Source organism: Sodiomyces alcalophilus (genome assembly GCF_042370955.1).
Source record: "Sodiomyces alcalophilus JCM 7366 unplaced genomic scaffold ACRALscaffold_6, whole genome shotgun sequence".
NCBI classification, from domain to species: Eukaryota; Fungi; Ascomycota; class Sordariomycetes; order Glomerellales; family Plectosphaerellaceae; genus Sodiomyces; species Sodiomyces alcalophilus.
In genome coordinates, this window is record NW_027263537.1 from 212436 (window position 1) to 231162 (window position 18727).

Consider the following 18727-nt stretch of genomic DNA (forward strand, 5'->3'; position numbering starts at 1 on the left):
ACTTCGTACATCTTAAACTTCCCGTCTCAGGCCACCGACTATCCCTCCCTTCCAACCATCACCAACTTCCCAGTCTTATTTTCGCATTCTCCTCAACACAGGCTCTATCCCCAAATCATTCATCAATCGCGCAACGATTGAACGGATCAAGCACCATGGCCGAGCCTATCCGAAACAAGCGGCCTGATATGCCGTCCGCCCCGTAAGTGCGCGCACGCTGCCCAGCTCGGATTGCATCCTTTGTTGGATTTTCATTTTTGCTTTGAATTTTCTTTTGTCCATCGGTCCAAATAGCTATATAAAGCAGCGCTGACAAGAGTATCGATGCAGCACTCCCCAGAACACGCCTGCCACGAATGCTCCCATCTCCTCGCACGCTCAACAGCCAGGCGTAGCCAGTATCAAGGAAGGTAAGGACTCCATAACCAGCCTTGTCTCAAATTTCTCTTTTCTTGCATCCTGATTCCGAATTAACATCTCCACTAGAGGATCTTAACCATGCCGCCGCCGCTTCCATCTTCGCTCAAAATCCCAAACTCGTCCAGATGATCCAGGGCCGCCTCGGATCCCTCGTTGGTCGCTCATCGGGCTACATCGAGTCCCTACCTCCCCAGGTCCGCCGCCGGGTTTCTGGCCTCAAGGGCATTCAGCAAGAGCATTCCAAGCTCGAGGCTGAGTTCCAGGAGGAGGTTCTACAGCTGGAGAAGAAGTATTTCGCCAAGTTCACTCCTTTGTACGAGAAGCGTGCCGGCATCGTCAACGGACTCGCTGAACCTACCGAAGAGGAAGTCAAGGCCGGAGAAGAAGAGGACGAAGAGAAGGACGAGGAGGGTGAGAAACCCGAGGCTGCCGAGAAGCCTGCCGTCGAGTCGCAGGTGCCCGAGAATGTGGCCGGCATTCCCGAATTCTGGCTGTCGGCCATGAAGAATCAGATTTCGCTCTCCGAGATGATCACGGACCGTGACGAGGGTGCCCTCAAGCATCTCACCGACGTCCGGATGGAATACCTGGACAAGCCTGGTTTCCGCCTGATCTTCGAGTTCTCCGACAACCCTTACTTCACCAACAAGACCATCACCAAGACGTACTACTACCAGACCGAGAGCGGCTACGGTGGCGACTTTATCTACGACCATGCCGAGGGCGATAAGATCAATTGGAAAGAAGGCCAGGACCTCACCGTCCGGGTGGAGACCAAGAAGCAGAGGAACAAGAGTAAGCGTTTCTTCCTGCTCCACGCGCTTCCTTGATTTTCGCGCGGCCATGTTACTGACTTTTTTTTGTAGCCACGAAGCAAACCCGGATTGTCACCAAGACTGTCCCAACCGAGTCCTTCTTCAACTTCTTCTCCCCGCCAGTTGCGCCCACCGATGATGATGACGACGACGCTGCTTCGGATATCGAAGAGCGCTTGGAGCTCGACTATCAACTTGGTGAGGATATCAAGGAGAAGCTCATCCCGCGTGCCATCGACTGGTTCACCGGCGAAGCTTTGGCCTTCGAGGAGCTGGACGACGATGAGCTGGAGGGCGAGTATGATGATGAGGATGACGAGGACGATCTCAGCGAGGACCGTTACGATGATGAGGAGTCGGACGACGACGTGAGTGTCATTGCCCCCAGAAAACCCCCTGGCGAACTCGATCACCCGCCAAATGTGCAATGGAGTGGTCCTTTCTGACTCACTTTGGCGACAATAGGACGAGACCGGCAGGCCGAAGCAGGAGGCAGCCGAGTGCAAGCAGAGCTAAGCGGCCGGATTACGAAGCCGTTGACTGCAAATCATCGCCTTGAGACAACTCGGGATAGGAGACAAGTTGTGCTTCTCAGCTGTCGTTAACGATCTTAGCGGCATCGGCCGGACATACAGACACGCGCGCACGAAAAGGGATTACGAAAGTTCTGAGGAGGAAACAAAAAAAAATATCTGGATGGACTGGATGGGACCCGTATAGTCACCAGGGTTTGGCGCGAGTTCTTCGTAATAGATAGTAATTGTCATCCAGGTCCAGGATGCGGAGCAGTTAGGGTATGTGCGTGGTCGTCGAGGTTGATTTGTTGTTACTGCCTACGTACACACTTGCGCCAGTTTGTCGTTTTCTTTTTCGCGAGATTGCAAGACAGCTATCTTGGTATTCAGTGGTGTCGGGAGGATGCTCATATAATAGACGATCACGCAAAACATATTCATGTGTGAAGTCCCCCAGTAGAGCACATCAGTCCATGTGTGTGTACAGAGCCAGACAAGGGACATAAATAAGGCGATTCACTGATGATGTTTTTATCCGGGCTCTTGTCGGTCCCAATGCATGCTTTCAACAGTCTATGAACCCAAGATGCGAGTGTGGGCTCATTATTGAATACTTGGTGCCCACGTGCTTGATACTTCCATTTGACTGATTCCTCGCGGGAGGAGGGCAGTGGTGTAGGAAAGGCATAATCGGTTTACCTAATCATACTTCACCTCTCGACTGAAGCGCTTACAGGCGGGGATTGAAGATGGAAAGATGTTGGTCCGGTTGGTGGGGAATACGTTGTACGTTGTATGTTCATCAGCCCAAGTAGGCAGCTCCGTCAAAGGTCGGCTGCTCAGCGTCAATGACTGATATGTACCTTGCCCATGTACCGTAGAATCGCCTTCGACGTGGAGGCTCCGACAAGTGGGCTGGATCACGAAATCTGACCCACAGTTTCCGTCTTCGCGTGATTTTAGCCATCCAACAGCAATATGTACACTTCTAGTGTAGACCAAGAGAGCAAAAAGTTTTCGGCGCCTCTGGGTACGCCCAAAAAAAAAAAACTGGGAAAGGTGAGTCAGTTTATTAAGGTTGGTAGAAGATTGTTAGTATTACATAAATACTCTATAGCAGCCGCAGGCCAAGTAAACTTATTTGTCCAACCTCGTGTGATGATTGATTCAGTTGTGTGAAAGTGCTCAACCCCATAACCAGTTTGCTCATAATTCTCGCAAGGCTCATCCAAGAAGAACCTCTAGGTATGTCGATGCTCTTATGAAGCCACAGTTCCAGGAATCAGGACACAAAACACCCCGCTTTCTTCTGGCTTTCGGTGACTTGACGGTGGCCGTAATATCCGGATTTGGCATGCTGGGCGATCTGTATTCGTTCATCACTGGCTCTGTTTCCTTAAAGTCGGGGTCATTGGACCGAACCCCCTCCGGTTTTCGCTCTCAACTCACGCACACACACACACACACAGATCTTTCTCATCTTCCTGTCCCCCTTTACTTTCTCTTCCGCGTGCCTTGCCTAGGATATAGACCGCAAACCTGACAGAAAAATATCAGTCTAGAATCAGCGCCCCCCTCAAGGTCTTTGACGATGACTTTGGCACTCGACATCGACAGCGCGGCTACCGCCTCCAGACGAGTGTCTTACACTCAGGGGCTGTCAGCTTCACCCTCCGCAGCGTTCCACTCGCCGACTGCTTCCAGCTTTGGCGTTCAGCCACTAACACGCCTGAGCGGCCCGCCTAAACCTTTGAAACCATTTGACACCCACGACATTAAGATCCTCCTCCTCGAGAATGTCAACCAGACCGGCCAGGACCTCCTGAGGGAACAGGGCTACCAGGTAGAGGCACTCAGGACCTCCCTGCCCGAAGACCAGCTCATTGAGAAGATCCGGTGAGGCTCCCCTTTCAAATGTCGATTTCTTCCGGCGGTCTTTACGGAGTGTGGGACGAGTTTCCTTGCTTCCCGTATGCTGACCCTTGATACAGAGATGTCCATGTCATCGGCGTCCGTTCCAAGACCAAGTTGACGGAGAAGGTCCTCAGCGAAGCCAAGAACCTGTTGGTCATCGGCTGCTTCTGTATCGGCACAAACCAGGTGGATCTGGAATACGCCGCCAAGCAGGGCATCGCCGTCTTCAACTCCCCATTCGCCAATTCTCGAAGTGTCGCCGAGCTTGTCATCGGCGAGATCATTGTCCTGGCCCGTCAGCTAGGCGACCGCTCCAATGAAATGCACCAGGGTTTCTGGAACAAGGTCAGCGCTGGATGCTGGGAAATCCGAGGCAAGACGCTTGGTATGTTGCCATTGTTCCCCCTTGCCCCTTTTAAGAAGCTGCTTTTAGTGTTTTAACCGAACGGTCCCGTGTGCTAGGTATCGTGGGTTACGGTCACATCGGCTCTCAGCTTTCCGTTCTAGCTGAGGCCATGGGAATGAGAGTCATCTACTACGACGTCATGAATCTGATGGCTCTGGGCACTGCCACGCAGGTGCCAACGCTGGATGCCCTTCTCCAGGACGCCGACTTTGTCACGCTACATGTGCCCGAGCTGCCGGAGACAAAGAACATGATTTCCAAGCCTCAACTGGACAAGATGAAGATGGGATCCTACCTGATCAATGCTAGCCGCGGGTGCGTCGTCGATATCCCCGCCTTGGTCGATGCCATGCGTGTCGGCAAGCTCGCTGGCGCGGCACTCGATGTGTATCCAAACGAGCCGGCCGCCAATGGCGAGTATTTCAACGGCACCTTGAACAGCTTTGGCGACGACATTCGCGGTCTGAAGAATATCATTCTCACCCCGCATATTGGCGGCAGTACGGAGGAGGCCCAGAGGGCCATTGGCGTGGAAGGTAAGGTTTCCCGTCTTAGGGGCGTCCTGACGAATCCGTCTTGAAAGTGGAGTGATGCTTACCGTTTTGTACCAGTCGGCGTGGCTCTCGTCAGATATATCAACGAGGGAAGCACCATTGGCAGTGTGAACATGCCTGAGGTGAACCTTCGCTCGATGACTCGTGATGAGCAAAATCATGCTCGGGTACGTGACCCCCCTCCTCGATAAAGCCATGGGAAGCAGAATCTGTTTCAGTTTCATTATCAAGGCTGCGACTGACGTATATCGACAGTTCATCTACATCCACCGGAACCAACCTGGTGTACTAAGGAAAGGTGAGGTTCCATTTCCACCCTTGGCCGTCAGATGACAAGGCGATGCTTACATTTCCCAACAGTGAACGCAATCTTGGGCGACCACAACGTAGACAAGCAGTCCACGGATAGCAGGGGAGACGTATGTTTTTCTACACTTATTCCCAGTACGCCGCTTTATATGGCGAGTGCTAACGAGGATTCGCAGATTGCGTATCTGATGGCGGACGTCAGCAATGTCAAGACGGACGACATCAAGGAGATTTCAGACGCGCTGGATGCTCTGAGCTGTAAGTTCCCTCCATAATGCCCCCTCCCCCTCTTGTCCTTCAAGTTGAGGGGAAATCCAAAGACTGATGTATCATTACCAGCGCGTATCGCAACCCGAGTGTTGTATTAAGCGCTTCTGTCTCTTGCGACAATGAAGGCGTTTACGGTTGACAGACGATACAATGATTCAAGGCGGCATGCGATGTGGGATACATGGGTGTAGATTGGTATACAGGACTCAACTTCTCGGCTACAGACTGGGAACATTTCAACATGTGGGTGTGAATGGGGCGATCTTTCCGGTCGCCATCTTACGCCTCTGACAGGGTGTCTTGCAAACATATATATATCGGATAGCCAAGCGGGAATCGAAAAGACCCGAGGATACAGAACGGGACTACATGTTGAGCATTCTTTTTGCTACCATCGTTTTGTCGTAAAGAGTCGTCTTGATTGAGACATGCTGCCGTGGGTGGCACCAAGCATCCCGAGTCAGTCGTTCTGATCGGTCCTGGACTCCCATGCCCAATCCTTTTGACATTGGGACAAGTGATTACCATATGTCTGGGTAAGATATGTCAGGTATGCAAGTGGCCAAGTGATTGATAGGGTACATTTGTAGAGCTGAGTAGCTAAGCACAGGGTAATGACTCGGAATCGCGACCTACGAGCGAAACGCGCTTGCGAAAGGACGGTTTACAAGATGCCTACGGGGTAGGTGGCTAGTACCCAGTCAAAGGAGTAACTTAACTCGAAAGATGACAATAAGGAGAATTTCTCGGTGAGAGTTACGGTGTCGATTCCCAACCATATTCGTATGTGGGCGACGAAACAAGCCGTTGCGGTAGGGATGCTTATAAGAAAAGGCGGATAAGGATGAATCTTGCCACTACCTATGCAGGGACACCGGCGAAAAAGGGGGGTTGGAGGGATGGGGCGACCGAAAAGGCGGTAGGAGCCTTTCAAAATGCACTACGGAAAGACCTAGCGCCATATACATGTGTCAGGTGTGTATGTACTGGGACAGTGTCTCTCTATTTCTTCATACCGTGCTAGGGCCGCTATCTTCTCTGTATTGCTTACTAATGGATGTGCCAACCACCAGATGGCGGTATAGCACAGAAGCTTCCTGCGAAATAGCGGACGGTGGTCATCGTACATAGTGTCAAATATACTGTACCGCACTCCCGGTTCCTTGGCCCCTTCCCTTGTACAGGGGCAGGCACGAGGACCCCGGGCGGAGCCTTCTGTACTAAGTATGTACCTTGATACCTTCGCTACGGGGTGCGTACAGGTGGCTTGGGGGAACTCCCCCCTGTTCCCCCTGTCTTTCATCCGACAGCGGATTCAAAAAGTTGCCAACCTAATTACTGTCGTTTCAACTTGTTGTTTACATATTGGGACATCTAGACACCGTACACCATTATTTCCAGGTTTACTGCATGTCTTCCAACCAGCAGGACCGGTGCTAGCAACGACTGCCATCTCTGTTGCTCCTTCCGGGTGGCCATTCAGCCCTTTGAGAGCTGGATTTTTCGTTCGTTAGTCGGCGTTCGATCATTCATCCTTTCTCTCAATCTTCAGGGCTTGCCTAGGCATGTCTCGTATGACGAGCTCTCCTTCCTAGCCTTTGCTCGTCCAACGTGTCGTGTCGCCTGTCCGCCTATTCCCTCCCCGTCCTTACGCAGTCTAGCCACTCGCTCCCTTCGCACCCACCTTCTCACAGCTCCCCTCCAATGGCTCAGAACTACGATGTTGGCACCAGGGCGTGGCAGCCCGATGCCACCGAGGGCTGGGTTGCCTCGCAGGTCATCAGCAAAACTGTCGATGGCTCCACGGTTACGCTCGTTTTCCAACTCGAAAATGAAGAGGTATGTCAAGCATCCATTCCTCCTCTCCAATCTTGTCCCTCTGATATAACCGAAAACGACGACGCTAATCATGCCTTCTTCTTCTCGCAGACCAAAACGATCGAGGCCTCCGTCGAGGCCGTTCAGAATGGAGACTCCTCCCTCCCGCCGTTAATGAATCCGACAATGCTTGAAGCGAGCGATGATCTGACCAACCTTTCCCACCTCAACGAGCCTGCTGGTACATCTACCCGACCTTCGATGGCATCTGAACCAAGTGCCATGATCAATATACGCTGACCCCAATGTTCAGTCCTGCAAGCGATCCGCCTCCGATATGCCCAGAAAGAAATATATACATACAGTGGCATTGTCCTAATTGCAACGAACCCTTTCGCAAAAGTAGACTCCCTCTATGTTCCGGGCATGGTGCAAGTCTACGCCGGCAAGCAGAGGGCGACACAAGCTCCCCATCTGTTCGCCATTGCCGAAGAAGCTTTCATGTAGTGTTTAGTCCCATCCACTCCCTGGGACCAGTCTGCGAGACATTGCTAACAAGGTGGCAGGGACATGATCCGGAGCGGTAAGAACCAGACCGTTGTGGTATCCGGCGAGTCTGGTGCCGGCAAGACTGTCAGCGCCAAATATATCATGCGATATTTCGCCACGCGAGAGGCCCCCAACAATCCCGGAGCTCGATCCAAGAGCGATGCTATGAGCGAGACAGAGGAACAGATCCTGGCCACCAACCCTATTATGGAGGCTTTTGGTAACGCCAAGACGACACGAAACGACAACTCTTCTCGCTTCGGCAAGTACATTGAGATCATGTTCGATGACAAGACTAGTATTATTGGTGCTAGAATCCGGACATATCTACTGGAGCGGTCAAGACTGGTCTTCCAGCCACTGAAGGAGCGCAACTACCACATTTTTTATCAGCTCGTCGCTGGCGCTTCCGACAAGGAACGTGAAGAGCTTAATATCCTCCCGATCGAGCAGTTCGATTATCTCAACCAGGGCAACTGTCCCACCATTGACGGGATCGACGACAAGGCCGAGTTCGAGGCCACCAAGAGCTCACTCAAGACGATCGGCGTTACGGATGCTCAGCAGGCCGACATCTTCAAACTTCTGGCCGGTCTCCTCCACCTCGGTAATGTCAAGATCGGCGCATCACGCAATGACAGCATCCTTGCACCAACGGAACCGTCGCTGGAGATGGCTTGCCGTATTTTGGGCGTGGACGCGGAACAGTTTGCAAGGTGGATCGTCAAGAAGCAGCTTGTTACGAGGGGCGAAAAGATTACTTCGAACCTGACTCAGGCCCAAGCCATCGTGGTCCGCGACTCTGTCGCAAAATACATCTACTCGAGCCTGTTCGACTGGCTCGTGGAGATCATCAACAGAAGCTTGGCTGCGGAGGAAGTACTCAACCGCGTTCAGTCTTTCATCGGCGTGCTTGATATCTACGGCTTCGAACACTTTGCCAAGAACTCTTTCGAACAGTTCTGCATCAACTATGCCAACGAGAAGCTGCAGCAAGAATTCAACCAACATGTCTTCAAGCTCGAACAAGAGGAATACCTCAGGGAGGAGATCGACTGGACTTTCATCGACTTCTCGGATAACCAACCGTGTATCGACCTCATTGAAGGCAAGATGGGCATCCTAGGCCTCCTTGACGAAGAATCTCGCCTCCCCATGGGCTCGGATGAGACATTCGTGACGAAGCTCCACCAGCACTATGCTGGCGACAAGAATCGATTCTTCAAGAAGCCAAGGTTTGGCAAGTCGTCCTTCACTGTCTGCCACTATGCAGTGGACGTCACCTACGAGTCCGAGGGTTTCATTGAGAAGAACCGAGACACCGTCCCCGATGAGCACATGGCCGTTATGCGGGCTACAACCAACCCATTCTTGCGGCAGGTGCTTGACGCCGCTTTAGCGGTGCGGGAGAAGGACGTGGCGTCGGCTTCATCGAACGCCGTGAAACCCGCCGCGGGAAGGAAGATTGGCGTCGCGGTGAATCGAAAGCCGACGCTTGGTGGGATTTTCCGCTCCTCTCTCATCGAGCTGATGCACACGATCAACAACACAGATGTCCACTACATCCGATGTATCAAGCCCAACGAGGCGAAGGAGCCGTGGAAATTTGAGGGCCCTATGGTTCTTAGCCAGCTCCGTGCCTGCGGTGTCCTAGAGACCGTTCGGATCAGTTGTGCGGGTTACCCGACCCGTTGGACGTACGAGGAGTTCGCACTTCGTTACTACATGCTTGTTCCTTCCGACCAGTGGACCTCGGAGATCCGGGAGATGGCCAACGCGATCCTCACAAAGGCGCTGGGCACAAGCTCCGCCGAGGGCCTCGACAAGTACCAACTCGGCCTGACAAAGATCTTTTTCCGTGCAGGCATGCTCGCCTTCCTGGAAAACCTACGCACCAACCGCCTGAACGACTGCGCCATCATGATCCAGAAGAACCTCCGCGCCAAGTATTACCGCCGTCGCTACCTGGAGGCTCGCCATGCAACCATCATCTTCCAATCGGCCACTCGGGCCTACCTTGCTCGCAAGGTTGCTCAGGAGCTTCGCACCGTTAAGGCTGCCACCACGATCCAACGTGTCTGGCGCGGCCAGAAGCAGAGGAAGCGGTTCCTGCAAATCAGACAGGATGTCATTCTCGCGCAGGCGGCTGCCAAGGGTTACCTGCGGAGGAAGCAGATCATGGAGACGCGCGTGGGCAACGCGGCAATCTTGATCCAGAGAGTCTGGCGCTCTAGGCGCCAGCTCAGGGCCTGGAGGCAATACCGCAACAACGTCATCATCGTGCAGAACCTCTGGCGCGGCAGGACAGCCCGTCGCGAGTACAAGAAGAGGCGCGAAGAGGCGCGCGACCTCAAGCAGATCTCGTACAAGCTGGAGAATAAGGTGGTGGAGTTGACACAGTCCCTCGGCTCGATGAAGGCGCAAAACAAGACTCTGGTATCTCAAGTGGAGAACTACGAAAGTCAGATCAAGGCCTGGAAGAACCGTCACAATGCGCTGGAGACACGCACCAAGGAACTGCAGACCGAGGCCAACCAGGCCGGTATCGCGGTGGCCAGACTCCAAGCCATGGAAGACGAGATGAAGAAGCTCCAGCAGAGCTTCGAAGAGTCGACGGCCAACATCAAGAGAATGCAAGAGGAAGAGAGGGCGCTGAGGGAGTCGCTCCGCAGCACCAACTCGGAATTGGAGAACGTGCGGGAACAAAGCATCCAGATCGAGGAGGAGAAGATGTCACTGCGGCAGCAGCTGGCCGAACTCCAGGATCAGTTGGAGTTGGCCAGGCGCATGGCTCCTGTCAACGGGGACGTCGCCACCAACGGCGCCCCTGCTGCGGCGCCACCGGCGAGCGGCCTAATCAACCTTGTCTCCTCCAACTCCAAGAAGCCGAAGCGACGGAGCGCTGGCGCCGAGACCCGCGAGGTTGACCGTTTCAGCGCCGCCTACAACCCGCGGCCCGTGTCCATGGCCGTCGCAAGCGCCATGCATAGGCCGAACGTCGGCGGCCCTGCGTTTGTCCCCGGCGCCGATAGCATCGAGGTGGAGCTTGAGGGCCTCCTGGCCGATGAGGATGGTCTCAACGAAGAGGTTACCATGGGCCTTATTCGCAACCTTAGAATCCCATCGCCCAACACCAACCCGCCTCCATCCGATAAGGAGGTTCTTTTCCCCTCGTACCTCATCAACTTGGTTACGTCCGAGATGTGGAACAACGGATTCGTAAAGGAGTCGGAGCGGTTCCTCGCAAACGTTATGCAGTCCATTCAGCAAGAGGTGATGCAGCACGATGGGGACGAGGCGATCAACCCTGGAGCCTTCTGGCTCTCCAACGTGCATGAGATGCTCTCGTTTGTTTTCCTGGCCGAGGACTGGTACGAGGCCCAAAAGTCGGACAATTACGAGTACGACCGCCTTTTGGAGATCGTTAAGCACGACCTCGAGAGTCTGGAGTTTAACATCTACCATACTTGGATGAAGGTTCTGAAGAAGAAGCTGCACAAGATGATCATCCCCGCCATCATTGAATCGCAATCGTTGCCTGGCTTCGTCACCAACGAGAGCAGCCGATTCTTGGGCAAGTTGTTACAGTCCAACTCGACGCCGGCCTACAGCATGGACAATCTGCTTAGCCTTTTGAATAATGTGTTCAGAGCCATGAAGGCGTACTATTTGGAAGATTCCATCATCACGCAGACCGTCACGGAGCTGCTCCGGCTTGTCGGTGTCACGGCGTTCAACGACTTGCTGATGAGGCGCAACTTCCTGTCGTGGAAACGGGGACTGCAGATCAACTACAACATCACGCGGATAGAGGAGTGGTGCAAGAGTCACGATATGCCTGAAGGCACACTTCAACTGGAACATCTCATGGTAAGCGTTCCAACACCGGGCCCATTATCCTCGAGGCGGAGGCATGAGGTTTTTAATTCTTTGCTGACTCGCACCGTAGCAAGCAACCAAGCTTCTCCAGCTAAAGAAGGCGACTCTGAATGATATAGAGATCATTCAGGACATCTGCTGGATGTAAGTCGTTCTCTGTTGTGATTGGAGTGAAGGATAATGTCTGGCTAACACGGAGGGCTCCTCCACCATCAGGCTCTCTCCCAACCAAATCCAAAAGCTCCTCAACCAGTATCTTGTCGCCGATTACGAGCAGCCGATTAATGGCGAGATCATGAAGGCGGTGGCCTCGCGAGTATCCGAGAAGGGCGACGTACTTCTTCTTCCGGCTGTGGACATGGACGACAGCGGCCCGTACGAAATCGCCGAGCCTAGGTCTATCACGGCGCTAGAGACTTACACCCCTTCTTGTACGAGTTCCCAGCGCGTTGTTCTATTGTTGGGATCGGATTACTGACTATTGGTTACAGGGCTACAAACCCCTAGGCTCAAGCGACTCGCGGAGATCGTGTCAGCCCAGGCCATTGCGCAACAAGAGAAGATCGACTACGAGGTAGACGAAGAATTTGAGGACAACGAAGGTCTGAAAGAGGACGAGGCTGATACCGAGGTTGGGGTTGCTGCGAAGCGACTTTCGGTTTAAGACGACCGGCGCCCCTTTCGGACGAAGCCAGTCCCGTAGACTATGACGATCCCCTACGGTCGTGTTATCAGACCAAATACCCACTTGAGCCCGCTGCTTCCCCGGCCATTCTGCCGGTCTGTAACAAGTGAGCGCCGGCAACGAAGTCTCTCACGCTGTGTCGGGTCAGGATGTTTTTCCCACCATTTGGATATTTACGACATCCGCTTTACCATGGTAATAATGTACGGGAAAGAAGAGAGCGAAAGAGGAGAGTAAGATTTAGAGACGTCTTGTGTCGTTGGGATATTATTACCGACTCCTTTGAAGGCTGGCGCCTAAGGAACATAATGGAGCCTTGCCCGGCGGCGGACAAGACATGTACATGTAGTGAACCTCATGTCGCGGCGTGAGACTGCCGCTGGCTTGGAATTGTATGATGTATGTACGTTGTAGACGGGGATAAAGGGAGAGGAAAGTGAGACGAAGCAGCCAGATTCGCGTTTCACTGTTTGCGATGTGCAAGAACGAAGATACGATGGCATGACAGGTCTCCTTCCTAGTGAGACATTTGTGTAGACTGCCGGGAATGTTGATGTGAATTTCCTTCACTTGTTCCGTCCAAAAGATGATCCTCATCCGTGGGTGAAAGTGAGAGGGTAGACGCTGTTAGACGAAAGAGTCTACTATCGAGGTTTTATTATTCCCCATCAATATAACCTGGGATACTTCATTTTCATGTACTTACCCTGATATTTTCTATAGATAGGTACCTAAAAAGGCATTCTCTTAAAGTACCTTTTCATCCGCATCAATACACACATATGCGTTTTCCGTACCCATATTCGTGATCTGATCACCGGTATGTGAATATGCAATAAACGAGTAGTATTCTCAGTTTCGCCCCATACTCTGAAAATTAATATCAAAATTCCAGTGAGCCGAAAGCCTGTGAAGGGTGGTCCGTTTCACTTGCGATCTCTTCCTAACGCAAAGTCGACATTTTTATATTAAGCGCTCAATATACTAGAGTTGGAAATAATTACGCACCAAAAAAGCAGGCAAACAGAACGATGAGGACATCACCGAATATTATCATCACGGGCACCCCGGGGGTGGGCAAGACGACGCACTGCGAGGAACTTGCCAGGCGTACGGGGCTAAAGCATCTAGCCATCAACCAATTTGCCAGGGACAGGGAGTGTCATGACGGCTGGGACGAGGAGTTTTCGAGTTGGATCGTGGATGAGGACAAGGTTGGTTTCTGCCACCAGCATCACCCTTCCTGTGAAAGAGAATCCGCAGCCCCCTTTGTATGTTGAGAAACAGGCAGATGTACTTACTGAAATGATTTTTGTCTTTTTTTTAGCTTCTCGATGCCTTGGAGGATGATAATATCTCTGCAGGCGGGTATTTGATTGACTGGCATGCGTGCGACCTGTTTCCTGAGAGTTGGATCGACCTCGTCATCGTGCTACGGGTGGACTCGACCACGCTGTATGACCGACTCACTGAGAGGTATGTTGTTTCACCTTCATCGTGTGGCGGTTCATGCCGTTATTGGGGGCCGACCGGGAGTTCGCCTGCTGCCTCCTATTCATGAGCTGTCATGACAATCACATATCTTCCCCCCTCCTACCCCTCAACTCACTCCCAATGACATTTCCCACCCCGGGGCCTTATTTTTTACCTCCTATCTGGCTCGTAATCAGTCTGATTGTTATTTTCAAATCAACTAACTGCTACTCCAGAAAATATTCCGAGAAAAAGCTGCAGGAGAACCTAGACTCGGAGATCATGGAGGTCCTGCTCTCGGAGGCCAGGGAAGCGTACGCGGAGGAGATCATTGTGGAGCTGACGAGTAATACGGCGGACGAAATGGAAGCCAACGTCGCGAGGATAGAAGGCTGGCTGGAACAGTGGAAGAAGGACCGGACAAACTAGTAGTGGTCTCGCGGAGTGAGGTGGTTGAGGCCTGGCGCTGCGCCGTTCTTTTCCACGATGACTTTTTACCGGCTTACGAAGTATGGATGCGAAGGATACCTTTCATGATAACTGGGAAAACTGGGATAAAATCCTACGGGAGAAGGATGGAGAACAAGGCAAGCCAAGGGAGCATGGCCTACAGGATGGATGGAGTCTAAAAGTGTCTTCTTTTCCGTTATGCACTGTTGTTCAACGCCGTCGGGAATGATCTGTCGTCCGCTTTACAGTCCCAGAAGGATCAGGTCGTGCGGGGGGCTACGAGGCTGGTTCCCTACCCATCTTCCGAGAAATGAACCATGAGGAGATAGGAAGAGAGAAAAGAACATCCTCAACCTCTGACTGGCAAAGTGGAAGAAGTGGGACCCGCATATTCACTTAACCAAAATTTCACCAACGACGCACCATGCCGAATGAGTCAATTCTGTGCCCTTGATTTCATGCTCATGGTGTACTTGTGTACTGTACTTACACTATCTAGCTTAGCTACGCGACAAAACATATAGGAAGACTTGCTGTTATAACTTCTGTATCATCGGACCTCCGCCGACGTTCGAGTCCTCTTCTACTTGAATTCCTTGGCCACAAAGACGACAACACCATGGCGACCACTCCCGTAGTCAACTTCATCACGGGTAACGCCGGAAAATTGCGCGAGGTCAAGGCAATCCTCGAACCTGCCATCACCGTTCTGAACGAATCCATCGATATCGAGGAGCTCCAAGGAACTGTCGAAGAAGTGACCAAGGCCAAATGCCGCAAAGCAGCAGAGACGGTTCGCATTCCCCCTAGTCCATATTCATATTCGACCGCCTCCTTTTATCAATCTCGCTTCTGAGCCACACCCATTGTCCTGATGACTGAACAAGTACCCCCCAGATCAATGGTCCCGTCCTTGTAGAAGACACATGTCTCTGCTTCAAGGCTCTCAATGACCTCCCGGGTCCTTACGTGTGCGTCCGAACTCCGTGGTACACCATGATGCTTCCTATTCAGGAGCGCATCCGCCAGCGTTTGGGCGCCAAACTTGTGAGACTAGCCTAGCTAACGCAGGGCTTGGTTGCACGTAATGGAAAAGAAAGTGGTTCATGCAATCCATTGGCCACCAGGGCCTGAACAACCTCCTGGCAGCTTATGAGGATAAGTCCGCCGATGCTGTCTGTACATTCGGGTATTCCCCTGGCCCGGGCCACGAACCTATTCTGTTCCAAGGTCGCACGAGGGTATGTAGAGCCATCCCCTCCCGGCGTTGCCTACCTCTTCCTCTATTCCGCAGCATAAAATTCGGGTTGACCATCATCTTCTGTAGGGCAAGATTGTACCACCCCGTGGACCAAATGATTTCGGTTCGTCATCCTGATTTCCGGGTTCCGCAAAAGGGAATGACCATGAATGTGGCTAATCGCTTTGTTCAGGATGGGACCCCATCTTTGAATACGAGGGACAGACGTGCGTTGGCTTCCCACTTCCCACACGACATTATGATCGTCATTGACCAGATTCTAGGTATGCTGAGATGGACAAGGACAAGAAGAACCAAATCTCACATCGTGCCAAGGCTCTCAAGAAGCTGCAGGACTGGTTTGCGCAGCAGAAGGCTAATTGAGCGAGGGGGGAAGTTTGCCCCCGACTTTCAATGCCAGCCAGGGCTTTTCCAACATAGAAGGACAACGGGCGCAGGACATTGCTCGCGTCTCCAGGGCCTCCCCGGTACCCTTTATTTATTTGGTACCGTGACCTAGCCTGTATCGTGGTGTTGGCTGCATCCATAAAAAGGTGGTGTCTTGAAGGCTTTTCACTCACATCAACATCTCGAACTCTTGATAACGCCAGAGGTACCTGGGACCCCGTCGGTACGCCTTAAGGGGCTCATCAGGAGACTTATGCCGGAACTCGTAGCCTGCCAATCGCGAGACAGAGGGCGAATCGCGCCGCGAAGGATCAAATACAAGAAGATTGGATGGGCCATGTTTTTGTTTCTCAAAACCAACAATTGTCAACGAGTGACCTGTTAACCTGCGTCAGTCTCAGTGATACGATGGGCGGGTAAGGGGGGAGCTTGCCGGCATGTTGGAAGTAGATGGGAGGAAGAGTCGTGCATCTCACTTTGGAGGCATCCCCTGATGAGCCGCCAGCGAAGTAGCTTTCCACCGACTCGATCAACTTCCTATGCACCTTGACGGGGTCTGGGTCGGCGAATGCCTGGGCGGTGCACCTTGAAGAGCTGTCAGTAGGGAGAGCCAGGATGGGGTTCAAGGGGCCGACTTACGGGATTTCGAGTACGCGGAAGAAGGCCTGGGCCTATGGCGGGACGGTGTTTTGATCAGTCATTTGTTTTCCACACCCGTTTCCGGTTTGAGGTAGAAAGGGGAGATATATACTTCAGATGTCCCGATGTATTTGCGCGTTCCCCTGATGCCACCCGTCTCAGAGCGGGATTGAGCGTTGATGCCACGGTCCCATGCCTCTTCGATCAAGTCCTGGATCTTGAAAATGGTGGGCAGTTTTCTTCGAAAATGCTTTCGACCCTCGGCTCTGGCGCCATTGATGTATGAGACAAGCATCTGGATATTCCGATAGCCGCAGAAACCACCTGCGCAGAATCGACTGTCAATTCGGAGTCGACAGTAAGGCGGGACCCAAACTGGGCGCCACAAACGTACCCTCCAGTCTCATTTTTGAAATGTGCTGCACGCTCGGATGACATAGGTATGCGTATTTCGTGCCCTTGTTTTGGTCAAGGAGCTGGCGTAGAACCGGAATGATCCCTGGGTTCAAATGAGCATACACTGAGCCTCGGGCATGATATCCAGTTCGTTAGAGAAGCCAGCCACTCACCTTCTCCTTTTATTTCGCTCCCAGACCGAAGAAGTGACGCGAGCCATCCAGGCATGCGCAGCTCATGGGCGTATTTCCCTAGTTCTGAGGTCTAGAAAGAATAAAAGCGAATGCTTGTCAGAAATAGTTCGTCGTGGTCATTAACCGGAGAGGCGAATAGGGACATACACCTAGTTGTTTCTGTACTCTACAATCCCTCCGGGGGGTGGCATCTCTGCTAGGGCCTGGCATGGCGAGCAATTGCCCCCAGGCGCCGATTGTGTTCTTCTGGCGCCTGGAATCGGGAGGCCTTGCGGAGATAAGCTGGTCGCCGTGGTGTTTGATCGACCGGGTCCTGTCGTTGTCGGTAGACATATGTACGCTTGAGGATCCGCTGTCGCCAGTTTGTTGCTCACTGCTAGGTGACCCCCTGAGAAGATGAAGACGAGAGTCTAGTTTATGAAATGGAACACGCTGTTCGCAGCCTTCAACCGGACGCTCGTTAAGCAGCCCCGAAGAGCTAGCCTTATCTACTCCTGGATGAGCAGGCGGCGGAGGAGATTGGCCTTCTGAGTGGAACTCCTCCATGTGCTGTAGTCTTGTCAGCATATCGACCAAGACATGGGGCTTCAGGATATTGAGAGCTTAGAGTGCATAGTTGGCTCTCACCAAGAATATTTCATGCTCGCCTCCACGTACAGAGGGGCAAAATGGGCATATTTCATTATCCGCCATTGCTAAGGTTAGGTCCGGAACCCCAGACGAAGTTGAGCACTTGTGTTGATGATGATTCTGTTGTTTGTTGCTGGTTCTGTCATCGCCGGTTCTTTACAGATAATAAATAATCTCATGTATTTAACGACATGCGGAATTCAGGTAAGAATCGGTCAGTGCCACAAAGAACGAAAGGCTCGAAGGGAAACAAACTACAAAGCGAAATAGTCGTCAAAAATAATGAGTGCCTTTGTTAAGTACCTAGGTATGTTGGTAAGAATAGATGTGTACGAAGTACAAAGAAAGATATTTGGTGGTCGATGTGTCGCCGGAATAGGAAGTCCTTTTTTTGTCCGTGGGAAGCTACGGTACCTAATTACAGAGAATCCCTACTCGCGACACGTCACCATAAACTGTTGTATTCATAAGAGAAAGCCCTTCAGTTGACAGAACTTCGAGTCTGAGTACCTTGTAACTTTAGGCTACCTAATGCTTTCAACTTGGTCGGTTTCAGATTTAAAAGGTCGACATGTTTGGTACTACCATCCAACCCCTGTTTAATTGTGTCAAAGGTACTTGCGGAGCCTAAAGAAACCAATAGTATCACGACAATGAGCAGAGTAGGATACAAGTAGATACATCAAGAGCAGGGGCTTTTCTATATAGAATACAGGGATTTAGATGTACCAAACCAGGGTGACTCGGTATCCCGTCAGTCCATCTTGTAGCTCCTTAACAAGCTGAAGTCGTTAAAGCAGCAGCGCCAATATCTCTATAGGAACTGCCTCCCACGCAGCGTACGTTATATACTTTAAACTTAAGGCTACCTAGCTAGTAGGGGGCGTGTTATGGGTAGTTGCGTCTTGTATTTTTATTGTATTATATAAGGCGAGGGTGTGTTAGGATAGGTACGTTGCTGGAAGTTTTTTTTAGCTTTCTATTTAGGCAGGTAACGTAAGTACCTCTTGACACAATTAAACAGGGGTTGGATGGTACCTAGGTTCAGTGCAAGAACCTAGAACCTAATTTCCTGTAAGATAGGCGCAGGCAGTAAGTAACAAGAGAGAAGGAGGGATAGTATAGCGCCTAGTAAAAAGTATTTAAACACGGCTATATACCGT

The 18727-nt window shown here is 52.0% G+C and overlaps 7 protein-coding genes across 7 annotated transcripts; 5 read left to right on the forward strand and 2 right to left on the reverse strand.

The window, feature by feature from the left end:
* Positions 1-331: 331 nt before the first annotated feature.
* Positions 332-1681, forward strand: ACRALDRAFT_1031881 (uncharacterized protein; the record flags this gene model as incomplete). The annotated part of the gene is made up of 3 exons (XM_071014912.1): positions 332-410; positions 487-1219; positions 1294-1681. Coding segments are annotated over 3 exons (1200 nt in total), but the record flags the coding sequence as incomplete, so codon positions are not given.
* A 1498-nt stretch (positions 1682-3179) lies between these two features.
* On the forward strand, positions 3180-5659 carry ACRALDRAFT_1049471 (uncharacterized protein). Its single transcript, XM_071015599.1, has 8 exons — positions 3180-3646; positions 3742-4049; positions 4127-4606; positions 4682-4791; positions 4880-4922; positions 4985-5043; positions 5110-5191; positions 5273-5659. The coding sequence occupies exons 1-8, from the start codon at positions 3342-3344 to the stop codon at positions 5299-5301; spliced, it is 1416 nt and encodes a 471-aa protein (XP_070872953.1). The 5' UTR covers positions 3180-3341; the 3' UTR covers positions 5302-5659.
* Positions 5660-6907: 1248 nt separating this feature from the next.
* On the forward strand, positions 6908-12113 carry ACRALDRAFT_1062893 (uncharacterized protein; the record flags this gene model as incomplete). Its single annotated transcript, XM_071016686.1, has 7 exons — positions 6908-7042; positions 7133-7262; positions 7425-7524; positions 7588-11440; positions 11520-11593; positions 11666-11880; positions 11941-12113. The coding sequence occupies 7 exons, from the start codon at positions 6908-6910 to the stop codon at positions 12111-12113; spliced, it is 4680 nt and encodes a 1559-aa protein (XP_070872954.1).
* A 317-nt stretch (positions 12114-12430) lies between these two features.
* On the reverse strand, positions 12431-13095 carry ACRALDRAFT_2020829 (uncharacterized protein; the record flags this gene model as incomplete). Its single annotated transcript, XM_071020035.1, has 5 exons — positions 12431-12449; positions 12489-12600; positions 12641-12726; positions 12915-13041; positions 13083-13095. 5 exons carry the CDS (start codon positions 13093-13095, stop codon positions 12431-12433), a joined length of 357 nt encoding a protein of 118 aa, XP_070872955.1.
* On the forward strand, positions 13059-14447 carry ACRALDRAFT_1049472 (uncharacterized protein). The gene is made up of 3 exons (XM_071015600.1): positions 13059-13348; positions 13462-13610; positions 13844-14447. The coding sequence occupies exons 1-3, from the start codon at positions 13166-13168 to the stop codon at positions 14034-14036; spliced, it is 525 nt and encodes a 174-aa protein (XP_070872956.1). The 5' UTR covers positions 13059-13165; the 3' UTR covers positions 14037-14447.
* A 229-nt stretch (positions 14448-14676) lies between these two features.
* Positions 14677-15681, forward strand: ACRALDRAFT_2043057 (uncharacterized protein; the record flags this gene model as incomplete). Its single annotated transcript, XM_071021314.1, has 6 exons — positions 14677-14850; positions 14955-15028; positions 15154-15298; positions 15385-15421; positions 15491-15524; positions 15582-15681. The coding sequence occupies 6 exons, from the start codon at positions 14677-14679 to the stop codon at positions 15679-15681; spliced, it is 564 nt and encodes a 187-aa protein (XP_070872957.1).
* A 193-nt stretch (positions 15682-15874) lies between these two features.
* On the reverse strand, positions 15875-16639 carry ACRALDRAFT_2043058 (uncharacterized protein; the record flags this gene model as incomplete). Its single annotated transcript, XM_071021315.1, has 4 exons — positions 15875-16083; positions 16139-16290; positions 16345-16376; positions 16457-16639. 4 exons carry the CDS (start codon positions 16637-16639, stop codon positions 15875-15877), a joined length of 576 nt encoding a protein of 191 aa, XP_070872958.1.
* Positions 16640-18727: the final 2088 nt, after the last annotated feature.

What these genes read in the sequence shown, in the direction of transcription:
- ACRALDRAFT_1049471 (XM_071015599.1), top strand. Translation starts at nt 3,342, where the DNA reads ATGACTTTGGCACTCGACATCGACAGCGCGGCTACCGCCTCCAGACGA. An exon ending in AATCCGAGGCAAGACGCTTG is followed by an intron (nt 4,050 to 4,126) that starts GTATGTTGCCAT and finishes CCCGTGTGCTAG; the next exon opens with GTATCGTGGGTTACGGTCAC. An exon ending in GAGGGCCATTGGCGTGGAAG is followed by an intron (nt 4,607 to 4,681) that starts GTAAGGTTTCCC and finishes GTTTTGTACCAG; the next exon opens with TCGGCGTGGCTCTCGTCAGA.
- ACRALDRAFT_1049472 (XM_071015600.1), top strand. Translation starts at nt 13,166, where the DNA reads ATGAGGACATCACCGAATATTATCATCACGGGCACCCCGGGGGTGGGC. An exon ending in GGATCGTGGATGAGGACAAG is followed by an intron (nt 13,349 to 13,461) that starts GTTGGTTTCTGC and finishes TCTTTTTTTTAG; the next exon opens with CTTCTCGATGCCTTGGAGGA. An exon ending in TATGACCGACTCACTGAGAG is followed by an intron (nt 13,611 to 13,843) that starts GTATGTTGTTTC and finishes CTGCTACTCCAG; the next exon opens with AAAATATTCCGAGAAAAAGC.